At 35.9% G+C, this 16,137-nt stretch overlaps 1 protein-coding gene across 1 annotated transcript; it reads right to left on the reverse strand.

The window, feature by feature from the left end:
- Nucleotides 1-3,146: 3,146 nt before the first annotated feature.
- LOC133294634 (serine/threonine-protein kinase Nek5-like) lies at nt 3,147-4,385 on the reverse strand (the record flags this gene model as incomplete). The annotated part of the gene is made up of 8 exons (XM_061493338.1): nt 4,300-4,385; nt 4,096-4,162; nt 3,949-4,014; nt 3,755-3,801; nt 3,587-3,640; nt 3,420-3,534; nt 3,287-3,329; nt 3,147-3,196 (listed from the first exon to the last, which is right to left on the reverse strand). Coding segments are annotated over exons 1-8 (528 nt in total), but the record flags the coding sequence as incomplete, so codon positions are not given.
- Nucleotides 4,386-16,137: the final 11,752 nt, after the last annotated feature.

Raw genomic sequence — 16,137 nt, forward strand, 5'->3', positions numbered from 1 at the left:
TTACCAGCCACTATGATCACAAGGGGTACGTCAGGCTCGTGACGTTAAACAAGCGCTACTTAGGAGGCAACCCAATGAGTTTTTATTATTATTTTTTTTATTTCCTTCCCCTTATCTGTCTTTAATTTTTATTTTGATGTTTTATTTTCGTTGTCTTTGTTTGACCATCTAGGTTTATGTTAGGGTAATTTGAACCTCGTTGGTATTTTGAGTTATAATTCTCCAGTACATTGGTTATGTTATTTTCTGCCTGATATTTCACATGTGTGATGTTTATACTTGTGCAGCAGTATTTTCTCCAACTACTTTAGTTATTGCTGAGGACAGCAATATTCTAAATCTGGGAATTGGGGCTGCATACACGGCAATCGAGGTATCACACACAGAAAAAGGTTCAGCGGATTCATAGCTACTCCAGGGGAGTTATTTTAACCTTTCTAGTTATTTTCATTTTTTTCTCATTTTGGTAGAAATTTTGTGTTTTTAGTTTCATTTCCTGCTATGTGAAAGCACAGTCCTGATTTAGATATGCTACTCAGTCAATTCCTTGGTTGAATATGAGGAAGCATTGCATGATATGCAAGATTGTCATGACATTGCATAGAGCATGAATAGAGATTATGATTGCTCGTTTGTTTGATTTCTATGATAATGATGCTTGAAATGGAATTTTGTTCTATTAAGCTTATGGCCAAATAGCAGCTACCTGAGAAATCATCCATTGTTAGCCATGTTGAGCCTGAGACCAATTTTTTTTAATTACCTTATTAAACTGTTTAGACCACTTCCATCAGAACTTACCTTGTTTGAGATTGAAATGTCAATAATCAAAAAGTTAGAAGTAATTGAGGTAAGCTCCACTAGAAGTTAAGCAGTTGAAAAGGAAAAGAAAAGAATAGTTCTCACATGAATATAAAGAGAAAGAAAAATAAATTGCAAAGATTGACAAGCAATGATGAAGGAAAAAGTGAGAAAAAGGAAGGAATCATGAATTCGAATAAAAAGTGGTACTGAAATTTGAATTGAGAGATGATTGAGTATTAATGAAAATGGTGTTTCAATCTCAATAATTATTCAGCTACTCTCCAAAAGATTCTAACCTTAAGCCAAGCCAAGTTATAACCTTAAGAAGCCCTTTTGATCAATCAGGCATGTGTTGATGTTCCTCATCTTTAGGAACTTGAGAAAAAGATCAAGCTTATGGTAGTACAACAGCTGTGATGAAATGAGTGATGATGAATGACCCCAAACACTGAGTGATGAGTGAATATCATGTCTTGTGAGGGGTAATCAAGTTAGACTCTGATGTTTGAATGTAGTTGATGAGCATCATCTTAAGTTTGACGTTGAAATCATTCATGCTTAGTATAGTGATCTTTATGATTGTCTGTGCAATGTTGTGCTTGATTGATTGAACCTTGCTTCCCATGCTTAAATTCTGTTTATTGCTGAGGACAGCAACATCTAAATCTGGGAATTGTTTGATGTGCGTCTAGCATATGATGTTTTCTAACTTGAAAGAAGCAAGGAATTAATCATAAATGAGTGAAAATAGTCATTGAATGCAAGAAATATTGATTATTCCTTCTCAATCATGTTCTCACTCAAGTTATATGTTTAAATAGCAGGAAACACCGCAAAAAGGAGCAAAAACGGAGAAACCAAATTTCCCGCTGGCGCACGACGCGCGGAGGTTGGCGCACGGAGCGCCAAACTGGCGCACAGGGCGCGGTACTTGGCGCACGGGGCGCCAAATCGACGATTTGCTTCTGTTTCGGTCGCGCACGAAGCGCGGGAGGTGGCGCACGACGCTCCAACCTGACGCCCAGAGCGCGGGAGTTGGCGCACGGAGCGCGGGACTGGCGCACGGCACTCCAGAGTTGGCGCCCGGGGCGCCGTTTACAGATTCAGCTTCTGTTTCTCCCAAGTTTGGGGCGCCAGGCTTGGCGCCCCGTGCGCGGGCGATATATTTTTAAGTGCGAATCAGCTAAAATAAGGCCCAATTGGAGTGCAAAGGGAAATAGGTTTTCCCAAAACCTAATAAAAGGATCAGAAACATAAGAAGAAGGAACTTTTGGAGGATAAGGAGAGGAAAACAACAAATAGAGCAGAGATTCCTTGGAGCTTCTCGGAGATTCAAGGGTTCGATCGATCAAGACGGAAGATCTTCATCTTCCCTTTCTCTTCTAGGTTTTAAATGCTACTCTCTTTTATTGTTCTTTTGTCAGACATGAACATGTCTGGCTAGTTTTATCATTGTGGTAAGGGTCACAACCCTTGATGTGAACCCCTTGTACCTTGGTTGAAATTTATGTTTATCTATTTTAATTGCATTTATCTTTTCTTGTTCTTCATTCTATAATTCTATTGGAACTGATCAATCTAGTAGGGTTGCGAGGGTTAGGGTTTACAACAGGGATGTTGGAATTCTAATTCCTGACAAAGAATAAGATAACTGTTCATGTACGCACTAGGGATAGGCTACATGAACAGCGAACGTTAAAGGTTCATTGATTCTAAGGGTTAACTCGAAAAGGGATTTCTAAGGGATTAAGATTCTAATAGAGTTAACAAGGTTAAAGTCACTAAGGGATTAGGGCTTAACTACTCATATAAAAGATGATGAATTGTTCGATCAATTGAATAGGTAAATGTAAACGTAATCCAAGTTGCAAGGTGGGGATCGGAAAGGTGTTTGTTTCTCTTACCGCAATATTTTCTCAAATATTTTCCCAATCCTTAATCTTTTGTTCTTGCATTCTGAAAACACTTTTGGAATCATTTACATTTTTACTTTAATTATTTTAGTTTGTTTCATGAACTACAATCACTCTCAACCTATTTTGATTAATCCAACAAGAGAGGAATAGTTATAACAACTTAGGTGCCTCAATCCTCGTGGAGACGATACTCTACTCACTCTTTATTACTTGGTACGACCGGTGCACTTGCCGATTTTACGCAACAAAAATCCTAGACCTATAACTGTGCTTAAGTGCTTCTAAGCATATTGTGTTAGCATGTAGGATTCATCCATGCCGTCGAAACTTGACAGAACAAAGTTTAGCATGTAGGATTCTAAGCAAAAAGTTTGGATTTAAAAAAAAAAAAACAAAGTAAGAATAGCTTCCCAATTTTGCACATACCGAAGAAGCCAAATCATCCGCTTTTAGTGTCTTAGCAAGACCAAAGTCCCCTAGATAAATGTCAGGAAATTACAGACAAATTCAGGATGAAGACTTAATAATCTATCTCCAAAGTAAACAAATATGGTAGATGAACTCACCTAGGCGAACATTCTGATCCTTGGTAAGGAAGATGTTGGAACACTGTCAGCAGAGTTGATAAAAATCCAACTTAATATCAAATGGAAGAATAAAAATAAAAAGGCCATATAGTTTGTTTCATCTAAGTAATACCTTTAGGTCTCGATGTAAAACAAAATTTGAATGCAGGTATTCAACTGCCAACAGTAATTGAGTAAACCACTTGCACAGTTTCTGAGCAATGTCAAACACCTCCCATTGTGAGCAACTAAAACATTTAAACAAAAATCCAAGATATAGGAAAATCAAATATATCTGACAAGAATACCTCCTCAGGAAAGTAAACTCCATTTGATTTTTTCATCAATGCAGCCCTGTTGAAGATTTGAAGAGAAAACAAATATAACAAATTTTTAAGTAAATGGAAATATACAATTCATTGACTTTTACTTGGCAGTGGGTGTTTGTAAGTATTATTGGAAACTCACATGTCTCCACCTTCACAGTAGCCAGTAACAATGCAAACATAGCAACCCTACAATACAAGTAAAAAGTGCTTAAGATGAAAAGAAAACAGTCATACCACAACTATTTATAGTTTACACCATACAGTACAATACTGCATTATAACAATTAACAAATTGTTGAAAAAACATAAGGGGTGTGTTGTTTTGAGTCTCACCTTCTCAACCCATGCCTTCTTGAATTCCACAATATAAGGGTGCTGAATTCTAGCAATAAGAGCCATCTAGAATCCCAAAAACAAGCTAAAATGGTAAAATCTCTAATCATGAGGCAAATCAAGTGGTTAGAAACCAAAAAAACCTACCTCTTGATGAGCAGATCTTCTGCAGCGTTCAGTCTGGCGCGCAAGCCTGATTTTTTTCAACACATATCTGCAACCCATGAATGAAAAAAACTAAGTTCCAGTTCTCAAATTTTGAACCTAACCCAATTACACACTTAGCTAGCTCGAATTTCTCCACTTCACAAAGAAAAAGAAAGCACAACCAAGATAGAAAATGGCACATACTTCTTCTTCTCTGCCTTGTGATTAACAAGAATAGCAGCTCCAAAAGCTCCACGACCGATCTGCTCCATGATCTCATACTGATCCATTACCACCAACCGATTTCACTCTTAACAAAATTCACTTTCGAAAAACATTTTTTAGATGCAGTTGTGGACCCTTTGTTCCATTTCGCGTGTTCTACATTGCTTCGGCAATGGGATCATTTGGGAGGTGAACGTTTTCTGGTTTCTCTCATCCCTCTCTTCTCTCTCTCACGCACACCACCATAATAATAATAGCAATAATAATGATGACTATAATGGCGATAGTGATAGTAATTATTTTGTGCAGAAATTGCAACTATTAAGGTTCTTTTTTTTTTTTTTTCTTGTCTCGAAACAGAAGATGAAGCTGCAAGCTGAACTGAGCAGACCAGTTTAGAGAGAGAAAGAAAAACGGAGAAGGAGAGAGATGCTTATGGCCATGCACCGACAGTCACAGCTGATCAACTACCAACTATGATTTTTTTTTTGTTTTTAAATTATTATTATTCTTATTCCGACATTCCAATGTTACATTGATTATTGTCTTTTGTTTGTAAAACAAACGGGACATTAACCTCTTTGCTAAAAAAGCTTGATTTGTTACTTTTTGGTTTTTGCATGGTTGTGTACAAAATTAATTAACTCTTCTGTTTCATAGTTACCGTACATTAATTTTTATACTTTCAGTTTGTTCTTGCCCAAAACGAATTTAATTGTATTGTTTTAAAGTTGATTAGTGGTGTTTCACGTGAGACAATTAGCTCGATAGTGTTGTTGTAGCATTGACTTCTATGGTTTAATAAATTGATTGGATGATTTGTTAATGGAAAATAGAAGTATAATCTTGTAGTAAAATTGTTAGGTTATGTTGTAGAGATAGATATTGTGGGACCCACATTTGTTTTGTTTTTTTGTTTTTTGAAAACAAGTGTGGGTCCCACAATTCTTATCTCTACAACATAACCTAACAATTTTTCTATAACATTATTCTTCTTTTTCCCTTTGTTAATTTGCTAGCAGAATGTTTAATATACTACAAGATCTCTTGTTTTTGAGGATTTTATCTTAGGTTTGATATTTCTCGTGTTCTCCTACATACAATAAAAATGTATGAGATTCATGTAAAGGAGAATAATTTTATTTGTGTATAGGAGATAATTTTATTTTTTTACCATATTAGAGACATTAAACTCTTTATCTTATTAGTTTATATTTTATTGAGATTATGTATCTAATTAAGATTTGGGTAAAAAATTTTATTATCTTTGAATTTAAATACTTTTTAAATATTTTATGTTGTTAAGATCTTTGCATGATAAAATATTAATTAAGTACATTGCTAAAGAAAATACTCTTTAACTACCGTTCCACATCATCTTGTCAAATTTTCTTTGTTTAGTCATCAGCTTCTTATCAACCACACCTGACCAAACTCATATAGATGGTGGGGGTTACACATTCCATTGAAATCAGCCACATGTTGACGGCTTTTTTTAATTTTCTTCCTTTCATCAGGCTTTTTGGTCTGATAAGTGTGAGCTTAACTTACAAAAAAAAAAAGTGTGAGCTTCTGCATATTCAGAACTTAGTCGGCCCAAACAAACTGACAGACCAGATGCACGTAAATCTCAAATTGGGCTTTTTTGTGGCAAGCGGAAAAATGTCCATGTTTTGTACATAACTGGTCGAGGTCCAAAAATATAATTATAGACATTTTTTTTAGAGATATTTCAATTAGTTCATCGCTTCGTGACTAGTTCGATTTGGGATGGGTCCAAAGATTACGACTTTAAACTCCTCCCAAATACGATACTGAGGAGGATCGAGCACATTCTTAACACCTGCTCAGTTTCCTAGCGTTAACTGAACTACCATCATTTAATAATTATAGACATTTCTAGATTAGCCTAAATGTAATTTTATTAATCTTGACTTTCGACAACTTGTAATCAAATTGTGACCAAATGCAAGGATTAAATGGTTTCTATTTTCATTTCTAGGCAAAATAAGGGGACATTGACAAAAATATTCGCATTCTAACCCAACAAAGGAGAATATTTCATTCAAATGGATAAACATCGGAAAAATAAGTAATTTTATTGAGAGGGGGTGGGGATGCAGGGATCATGTTCTTAAATTAGTTAAGAAGGGCCCAAAATCCTTAAATATGTTGTATGTGATACCCAATGTCCAAATCTAATTTTGAAAGAGGTAGCACCGTTTCAATTCTTTACTATACTTGGAAGATTTCTTGACATGATCAAATCAGAAGATTTGTTAGTGGAGAAAAACATGAAAGAATTAGTACTCCACACCTAATTTTGAAAAAATATTTTAACTTGATACTGCGAGTGGTGGGTATGTACGAAATGAAATTATACAACTCTTCTTCACGCAGTTCTTGTGCATGTCCAACTTTATTATTTGTTTACTTCGAGTTTGTATACACAGAACAAGAATATAATGTACTTGAAATATTTTTATATAGTTTTGATGTTCTAATTATTGTCTCATATGTAACTTTTTTTTCTCTCATTCGAATGAAAGAGATATCCTCATTCAATCCCCTCTAGCCACCTTGTCCTCAGAGTACAGCCCCTAAGGCTAGCTTATCATTGGTACAACGGGTGCTTTGAAAATTTGTCACCAAAGAGAAGATGAGACTAATTCCCCAACCAAGACTTAGAGTGAGTGCAAAGGTATCATCTCTAGCCCCAAAGAGCGTCTGCCTATGATCAAATATACGACCATATCCTTAGGGCACAATTCACTACCGACTGTGGCCGCCCTTGGGGTTCATATGTGTTGGGACAATCCCGGTCCCTCAATCTAGGCTAATAAGCCTTTGCGGAAGTCAAACGTCGAGCTCAGAGCTCGATTATCGGAAAGGTCGGCCTATACGCAGCAGAAACTGAAATATAGAAAGGATAGAGAGAGAGAGAGAGAAAGAAAGATGAACACATGCAAATTTTAACATGGGAAACCTTCTCTAATGTAAAGAAGTAAAAATTCACGGGACACTAGTTCAGAATGAAAACTTTCCACAATGAAAATAATGGGTACAAAATATCAAACTTCACCAATAATGATGGTACACTCAAACATCACCTACAATGATGGTATTTCTCTCATCCTCCCCTAAGGAGGTCTAATACTCAAGCTTATCTCTAGAGGTGCTCTCAAAATATCTAACCCTAACCTCTCATATAACACAAACTTATATAGGAGAGGAGGCAAAATTCCAGAATATCAAAGTGGGGATTAGGGTTTCTTGAGCCCCACAAAGACATTGGGCCTTGGTAGCATTTAAGGAGAAAAAATCCAACAATTCTCCCCCTTCCGACTTTAATGCATCGACATCAGCCCGACACCTTCACAACAGTCATCAAATATCCTTGTTGGTACCGACTTCTTCATCATGTCAGACCAATTCAGGTTGGTGTGCACTTTGACGAGTTCAAGTTGTCCATCCTCCACCACATCCCGGATCCAGTGATACCTCACATCAATGTGTTTAGTGCAGGAATGATAGGTCGAGTTCTTCGTAAGATGAATTGCGCTTTGGTTGTCACATCTCAGCTCGTACTTGTCTTGATTATGATCAAATTTAGAAAGAAACTTTTTCACCCACAACATTTTTTTGCTTGCCTCAGTCGCGGCTATGTACTCGACCTTGGTTCTCGAAAGTGCCACACACTTCTACAATTTAGATTGCCAGGAGATAGCTCCTCCTACAAATGTCATCAAATATCCCGTCGTCGACTTGCTCGAGTCGGCATCTCCCCCTAAATTAGCATTCGTAAAGTCTTACTACTCGGCCTTACCTTCTCCAAATTGAAGGAATAAATTTGGTTTTCTTCTGAGATACTTAAGTTCACTTGACAGCTTTCCAATGCTTTTTGCCGGGGTTTGACAAATAACGGCTTACTATTCCAACAACATATGCCAAATCAGGACTCGTACATACCATTTCATACATCAAACTTCCGACAGCAGATTGATATAGGATCTTTAATATCTCATCTTTTTCTTCATCAGATCTCGGACATTGCTTTTGATTCAGCTTAATTTGTCTGGCTAAAGGGGTGCTCACTGTCTTGGCTTTGTCCATACTAAATCTCTTCAGAATCTTCTCAATGTATTTTTCTTGACTTAGCCACAGTATCCTTTTAGGTCTGTCCCAGATTATCTTGATTCTAAGTATCTGCTTTGCAGAAGCTTTGCAGGGTTGAGGTCCTTCATTGCGAAGGATAAACTCAACGCCTTCTTTAGGGCAGTTGTCCTTATTTTTTCTTTCCCTACAATCAACATGTTATCAACATATAAAAGCAAAATCAGAAAATATCTGGCCTCATACCTCTTCACAAATACACAGTGGTCGACCTTAGTCTTTACAAACTTGTGATCAATCATAAAAGATTCAAACTTTTTGTACCACTGCCGAGGTGCTTGCTTCAAGTCGTATAGACTTTTCTTCAAATGGCATATTGAGTCTTCTTGTCTTGGAGCTCAAAACCCTTCAGGTTGCTCCATATATATCTCCTCTTCTAGGTCTTCGTGAATAAATATTGTCTTCAGTTCCATTTGTTCCACTTCGAGGTCCATTGAAGCCGCCATGACTAATACGGTTCGGACTGAAGTCATTTTCACCACGTGAGAGACGGTTCAAAATCAACTCCTTTCTTTTGATTGCAGCTTTTCTCCACAATTCTGGCCTTGTATCTCGGCTATTGACCATTTTCTTCATTCTTAATTTTATACACCCACTTGTTCTTTAGAGCTCGTCTTCCTTGAGGCAACTCGATCAGTTCATATGTTTGATTTTCATGCAATGAATTTATCTCATCCTGCATTGCATTCTTTCATTCTTCTTTATTTGAGCTTGTCATAGCTTCATTAGAAATCTAAGGTTCACCATCTTCAGCAACAATGATGTATTCATCAGGTGGGTACCTAGACGAAGGTCGTCTCACTCGAATATAGTGTCTGGTCTGTACATCAGGCTAAGAATCTGGCTCATCATGTTGATCTCGGATCTCAGGATCTTGGACCGCAGCATCTTGGCCATTCTTAACATTTTCTTCATTCTCTTGATTTTTCCCCTACTTCAGCTCAGACAAAAGAGTCGGGTTTTTCACTTCGGATAGCAACCTGGACATTGGGATTTGAGATGTCATGAATCGTCTCGTTCTCATGAAAGACTACATCTCGACTTCTTACTATCTTCTTGTGTATTGGATCTAAAAGTCAAAATCTGAACTCACATATCGGCGAACCGAGGTAAATGTATTCCTTCGTCTTTGCATCGAGTTTCGCCCTTTCGTCTTTAGGAATATGCACGAAAGCTCGGCATCCAAATACCTTCAGGTGATCATAGGTCACTTTCCGACCTGTCCATACTTCTTCATAAATTTCTCCTTCAAGTGGCCATGATGGTTAAAGATTGATTAGATCAACTGCAGTTCAGACTGCTTTGTCCCAGAATGATTTCGGCAACCCGATATGTTATAGCATACTTTGGACCCTTTCTTCAGCAGCCTGGTTCATCCTTTCAGTAATTCCATTCAGCTAAGTAGTCTTGGGGGAATCTTCTCAAGTTGAATCCCGACCCTTCTACAATAAGCATCAAACGGGCCGCAATGCTAGCCACCATTGTCAAATCAGACCATTTTCAGCTTCTTGCAAGTCTCCCTTTTCACCATAGCATGAAATTCTTTAAAGGATTGGAGTATCTGGTCTTCAGATTTTAACAAGTATACCCACACTTTGCAAGAATGATCATCAATAAATGAAACAAAAAATGAGCTCTTCCAAGGGATCTTTTCGACATGGAATATACATCGGTATGGACGAGGACAAGAACATACCTACATCGTCAGGGTTGATCCAATCTCATGAACGAAACTCGGTGTTGCTTTCCAGCTAGGAAGTTGACACGAGTTGTCGAACTCGCGCAAATTAAAAATTATTTTTTAATTAGGGTTCAGAAAATTTGCAGTAAAGTGGAAACCCTAAGTCGTCTCTCAAGGAAATTGTTTGGGTAAAAATCGATTATGAAAACAGAAAATAAAAAGGGGGGTTTTGAATTTTGGTTGAATAATTAAAATACAGAATATAAAAATTGGGATTAAAAATTCGTAATTAAAAATTAACCAACCTAAGGTTAGGGTTCCTAGGCTGTCCTTCCTTGGATAAAAATTACCAAATTCGTGATTAATCTCAATTGAATCAGAATTCTTATTTCCAATTGAAAATAATATGATCATCAAATCTGATGATAATTCTTTTTCCATAATCGCAATCGCGAACCTCAGATCGAATATCCACAATCGCACGATATCGATTTGAGTTAGGGTAAATAAACGAATCTGGTTAGAGAATGATCGCAAATCCTCTAGACAAATCCATGGAATCCCTTCCCCTTAGGTTGATTAAAAGGGTTTTAGCCTAGCATGGCTAGGATAAACATGATTAAAAATTAAAATAAAATAAAAAGAAGAAGAACAAGATGAAGAATGCGAAGAACGCTTCAGAGAAAATGCTTTGATCCTCAAATTTGAAAATTACAGAAGGAATAATAGTTTCCTACTCTGCCGTCATATACCCCTACCTAAATCGGGTTAGGGCTCAGTTCTGATCGGCCCATTTGTCTATAATACGAAATAAAATAAATAAAATAAAATAAAACTAAAACTTGGCTTTGGGCCACTTAAGTAATTGGGTTTTAATTTAAATTACAAGTCCAATAATAAAATAAAACTTCAGCAAAACGCGTCCAACTTGGCGTCAGAAATAGACCAGCTTCCAGTCCAAATTGGGCTTCGAGCTCTTCATAAGAATTGTATCCCTCTGCGTTATCTGAAAAACCCAACAAGAACGGAGTCAATCCGACAATTGTGGACCGGGATATGGCAAAAATACAAAAGTAACGTAAAGCTGAAAAATTCTGACGAAAATAAATTAAACCCAATCAAAAACAAAAAATCTAAATTAACTCTAAAAATCATTATTTTATTCAAATAAATCCTAAAAATACTAATCAAGAGTAGCAAATAAGTGTAATAAAATATGAGTTATCAGCAGTGCATGTAACTCTCCAGTACTTGGCCTTTCAACTAGGTCAGAAGTCCTTATTCAGAATTTGGAGCCCTTTCTCGCTCATGTGGCTGAGATATTTCTGCCACAACTCCATACTCGGTCTATCTCTGACAGAGTTGGCTTCTCAACCATTTATCTTTTCGTGAATCACGTACAAGGAGCCTTCCTTCTTACCTCGGGCAACCATCAAATTTTCCTTGGCCAATTTCCATTTGCATCCATCTGAAGTAGTTCACTAACCCGACATTTTCAAGCTTTCCTACCGAGATTAGGTTCAATCGCATGTCAGGAGCATGCCTTACATTCTTCAGTATACTACAAGTCGACACCCTATTTCTGTGGTAAGGGTCACATCATCAACACCAACAATTTTATTGGTCACCTGATTTCCCATTTCCACAACTCTAAATTCACCATTTTTGTATGAAGAGAAGAAACCTTTGTGTGAGGTGACATGGAATGAGGCACCAGAGTCAACAATCTAGGAGCAGTCACCATGTGCAAAATTTAAAAAATTATCTTCACTAAGTACGAAGATCTCGACATTAGCATTGACAACCACCACATTTGTGCTCTTGTCTTCTTTCTTCTTCAGAATGATCTGATCTGGCTTCACAATGTCGTTCTTCTCATCTTTTTGCTGAGTCCTGCAGTCTGGCTTCTTATGACTGGGCTCCCCACAATAGAAGTATTTCAACTCTTATTTTGGCTTTGACCGCCCTCCGTACTTATCTCGTTTGTCATGACCCTGGCTCTTGATTTGACCCCGGGCGTCAGACCTTCCTCTGTTCTCAGCAACGTTGGCCTCGGACATGCTGATTACACTTGGTTGTCTTCTCCTGGATTCTTCTTTCATTAGGTTGTCTGTGATAATGTCTATCTTCAATTTTATATCAGGTGCCGAGTTATTCAATGTCACTACTAGAGTATCCCAGCTTTCTAGCAGCGAGCTCAGCAGCAGTGCAACACTTGCATCTTGTCATCTATCTTCATCTCGACTTTAGACTGCTGATTCATAATACCTTTGTAGGTGTTGAGGTGTTCAATCATACTCATACCAGCTTTGTATTCCAACTTCACAAGTCGACGAACCAGATGTGCTTTGTTCTTAGGAGTCTTCTTCTGAATCATGGACTTCAGCTTCATCCATAACTCGTACGCATTTCTGAACTCGACAACATGCTCGAAAAGGCTTTTGTTGATGTATTTTCTAGTCATAGCCATCACCTTACTATTAAGTATTTCCCATTCCTTCTCGGTTTTGTCTTCAGACCTCTCTTCATAGACGATGGGCTCTTATAAGTCTTTGTAGTAAAGATGGTCTTCCATCATTGGTCTCCAGTAAGTGAAGTTGTTTGTGGTCAGCTTGAACATGTTTTTGTCATGTGAAGTTCCACTGGTCTCCATCTCGTCTCCTTCGGAACCAATCGAACACGGGCTCTGATACCATTGTTGGGACGAACCCAGTCCTTCAATCTCGGCTAATAAGCCTTTGAGGAAGTCAAACGTCGAGCTCGAAGCTCGGCTGTAAGAGAGGTCAACCTAAACTCAACAGGTATACGCGGCAGAAACTGAAATATAGAAAGGAGAGATAGAGAGAGAGAGAAAGATGAACACAAGCATATTTTAACGTGAAATTTTTTTCTTCAATGTGAAAAAGTAAAAACCCGCGGGATACTAGTTCAGAATCAAACTTCCATTATGAAAATAATGGGTACAAAATATCTAACTTTACCAATAATGGTGGTACGCTAAAACCTCACCTACAATGATGATATTCTCTTAAATTTCTCTAAGGAGGTCTAATAATCAAGCTTTTCCTTAGAGGTGCTCTCAAAATTATTTCAAAATTTCTAACTCTAACCTCGCATGTAACACAAGCTTATATAGGAGAGGAGGAAAAATTCTAGAATATCAAAAGTGAAGATTAAGGTTTCTTGAGTCCTAAGTTTCTTGAGCCTCACAAAGACATTGGGCCTTGGTAACATTTAAGGAGGGAAAACCCAATAATATGTAACCTTTTATGTGACATGAGAGTTGGAAGTGGGACTGAAGAGTTACCATTAAAGCAGTTGAGCATTTTCTTCTTTTGTTTTTTAAAGTTGTTTGTGTGATTAGTTTCCCTTATTTGAAAAAAAAAAGTGTATTTGTTCTTGTTGGATTTTTTTCTCTCCAAGAGGCTATCTTTTCTAAAATAAAAGTACTTTTATTTATTTATTTATTTTGGTATGTCTATGTACAATCTTTGAAAAGTTAAAAGAATGTCATTTTTTGGGAAGCCCATATTTTTTACTTTTAAAAATATCAAAATGTTATTATTATTACTTTTTTATCTAAAGGTGTTTTTAAATACTAATCAAAACGGAAAATAGCTATGAAATTAATTTCACCATGCCTCTAACTAGTTTAATGCACTCTTTATTTCAATAAAAAGTTAGCTATAGGGTTGTACTATGAGAACAAGTAGATGAAGATGATTTAATGGAATATCTACTGAGTTAAAAAAAAGAAGCAAAAACAAAAAGGGATATTTAATAAAAAAAGGTAAAGACAAAAATAAAGGCAGATAACAAATGAAAAATGAAAAATATCTTAATCTAAAAAAGAATATCTTCTTTATTTTAATAGTTATTATTATGGGGAATATTTCTCTTATTCAACATAAGAGAATAAAATTTTCTAGCTGAAACAAGAAATTTTGGACCAATGGATTTAAAAAAAAAGAAAAAAAAGAAAATGATGGCACATATTTTGATGTTTCTATGACAGGAGATTAGTGTTTTCTATAACATAAGAGAAGTATTTTTCGATTATTATTAGGGAAAAATGTTTCTGCAGTTAATGCAGATAAGTTATCTGCATTTATTTCCAAAAAGACGTCGTTTTGATATTAAAATCTTAAAAAATTATAAATATAAAGACTATTATAATCTTGAAATAAATTAAAATTACAAAAATATCATGATTTCCGCCCCAAAATGATGTCGTATTAGGCTTACTGCAGATAACTTATCTGCAGTAAGTGCAGAAAAAATGAACCCTTATTATTATTATCATTTTATCAAATTAACTCAACGTTCGATCCTTCTCTTGTCACAAATGCATAGCTATAGTTACCAATTTAGGATTTTATCCAAGGAAAATTTCTTATATACATCGGGAGCATCGAGTTCGATATTTCTTTTTATTTAAAAAGAAATTTTTTTTTTTACTTTAACGCAACTTTTTTTATAATTCCCTCTATATCCAAAAATTTTCTCCTTATGGTAAAGATGCATCTACAGCAAGAGCATTGTAGGTTTTCTCTTATCCTAAATAGGTTATTGGGAAAACACCTATAAAAGGAAAAAAAATCTATAGTATTACCATCAAAGGTATAATTCATCAATAGGAACATAACACGTCAATTGATATATTTCTTTTTGGAATTACCCAACCTTAATTATCTTTTTGAGACGAGTTGGCTCCCTCCGGTATCCCCACGAACTTTGACTCTTTGATCCGGCTATGGGACTAATCCGGAGTGCGGGGGAACAGTGATGTCTAAAGGTTCAGCCCCCTCCCCAATTGATATATTTCTTGAAGAGAAAGAATAAAAAAAATAATTTTAATATTATAATTATATAATTCTCAAAATATATAATTTATAATTTTATTTTAAACCTCCGTGCTACTCGATTCTCAATACGACCGTATTACTTACTAAAGCCATGACCTGCCGTTAATCTAACCCCTATCATCTCTCCTAAAATTCTTAAAAACGAAAAAGGAAAAAAAAATTAACTCCCATTTTCTTTTCTCTCGTGCAAAGAAAGGGAAAATGTCTATCTTAAAAATGTGTTTTTACTGCAAATGCATCTTCAGCCCGACGAAAATCTCACTTCAGAGCAAAAGATACCCAGAACCCCATCAATCAGTCATTTCATCTTTTCAAATTTATTTCTCCTCTGCATGACTTCATGTTATCATTGATAGAGACAGCAAATTCAAAACCAAAAAAGAAATGTTCCATTGCCACCCTGTTTCCACCTAGTCACCTTACTCCCAATGGTACAACCAATTATGACTACTTTTACCTTAAACTACTAGTACAAGTAGCAGTAAGCCAGTAACGAGACAAAAGTCTAACCACACACTTAAAAATATACAATGAAAACACTTGTTATTATTTATGATTTTTATTTAAATATTCATTCTTCGTACCAATTAGTTAAGTATAAGTGGCTAATTAAGGAAAAAGTGATTTCACATCGGACAACCCAAAAATATATAACTTAGTTTCAATAGTTAAGTTTAATTACAGTATTAAACTAAGCATTCTTATTTAGTTGATTCAAAATTTAAATATTTTATTAAAATAATATAGTGAAATGTATATAAGATATATGTAACTCGTATAAACATAAAATATGAGTTTGCATACTGCAAATCACATATCGTCCCATGCACATCTTGTAACACGCGACACGTACAAGGCACATATTATTTTAGGGGATTATATTTCTCATGTTGTAGGAACCAATTGTGTTATCATTTTAAGAAAAAGACATGATATATATAATATTAAAAAAAATAATGGAACACTTTATTCAATGAATTAGTTGTCTTTTTCTTCACATGATAAAATATTTGATTCCTACAACATGATAGGTGCATTTTCCATTATTTTATGCACGATTTGAATGTATACATTTCTTATATGCATGTCATCATATTA

The sequence above is a fragment of the Gastrolobium bilobum genome, unplaced genomic scaffold (assembly GCF_033153095.1).
Source record: "Gastrolobium bilobum isolate Gb01-03AN ecotype WA unplaced genomic scaffold, APGP_CSIRO_Gbil_v1 utg30972, whole genome shotgun sequence".
NCBI classification, from domain to species: domain Eukaryota; kingdom Viridiplantae; phylum Streptophyta; class Magnoliopsida; order Fabales; family Fabaceae; genus Gastrolobium; species Gastrolobium bilobum.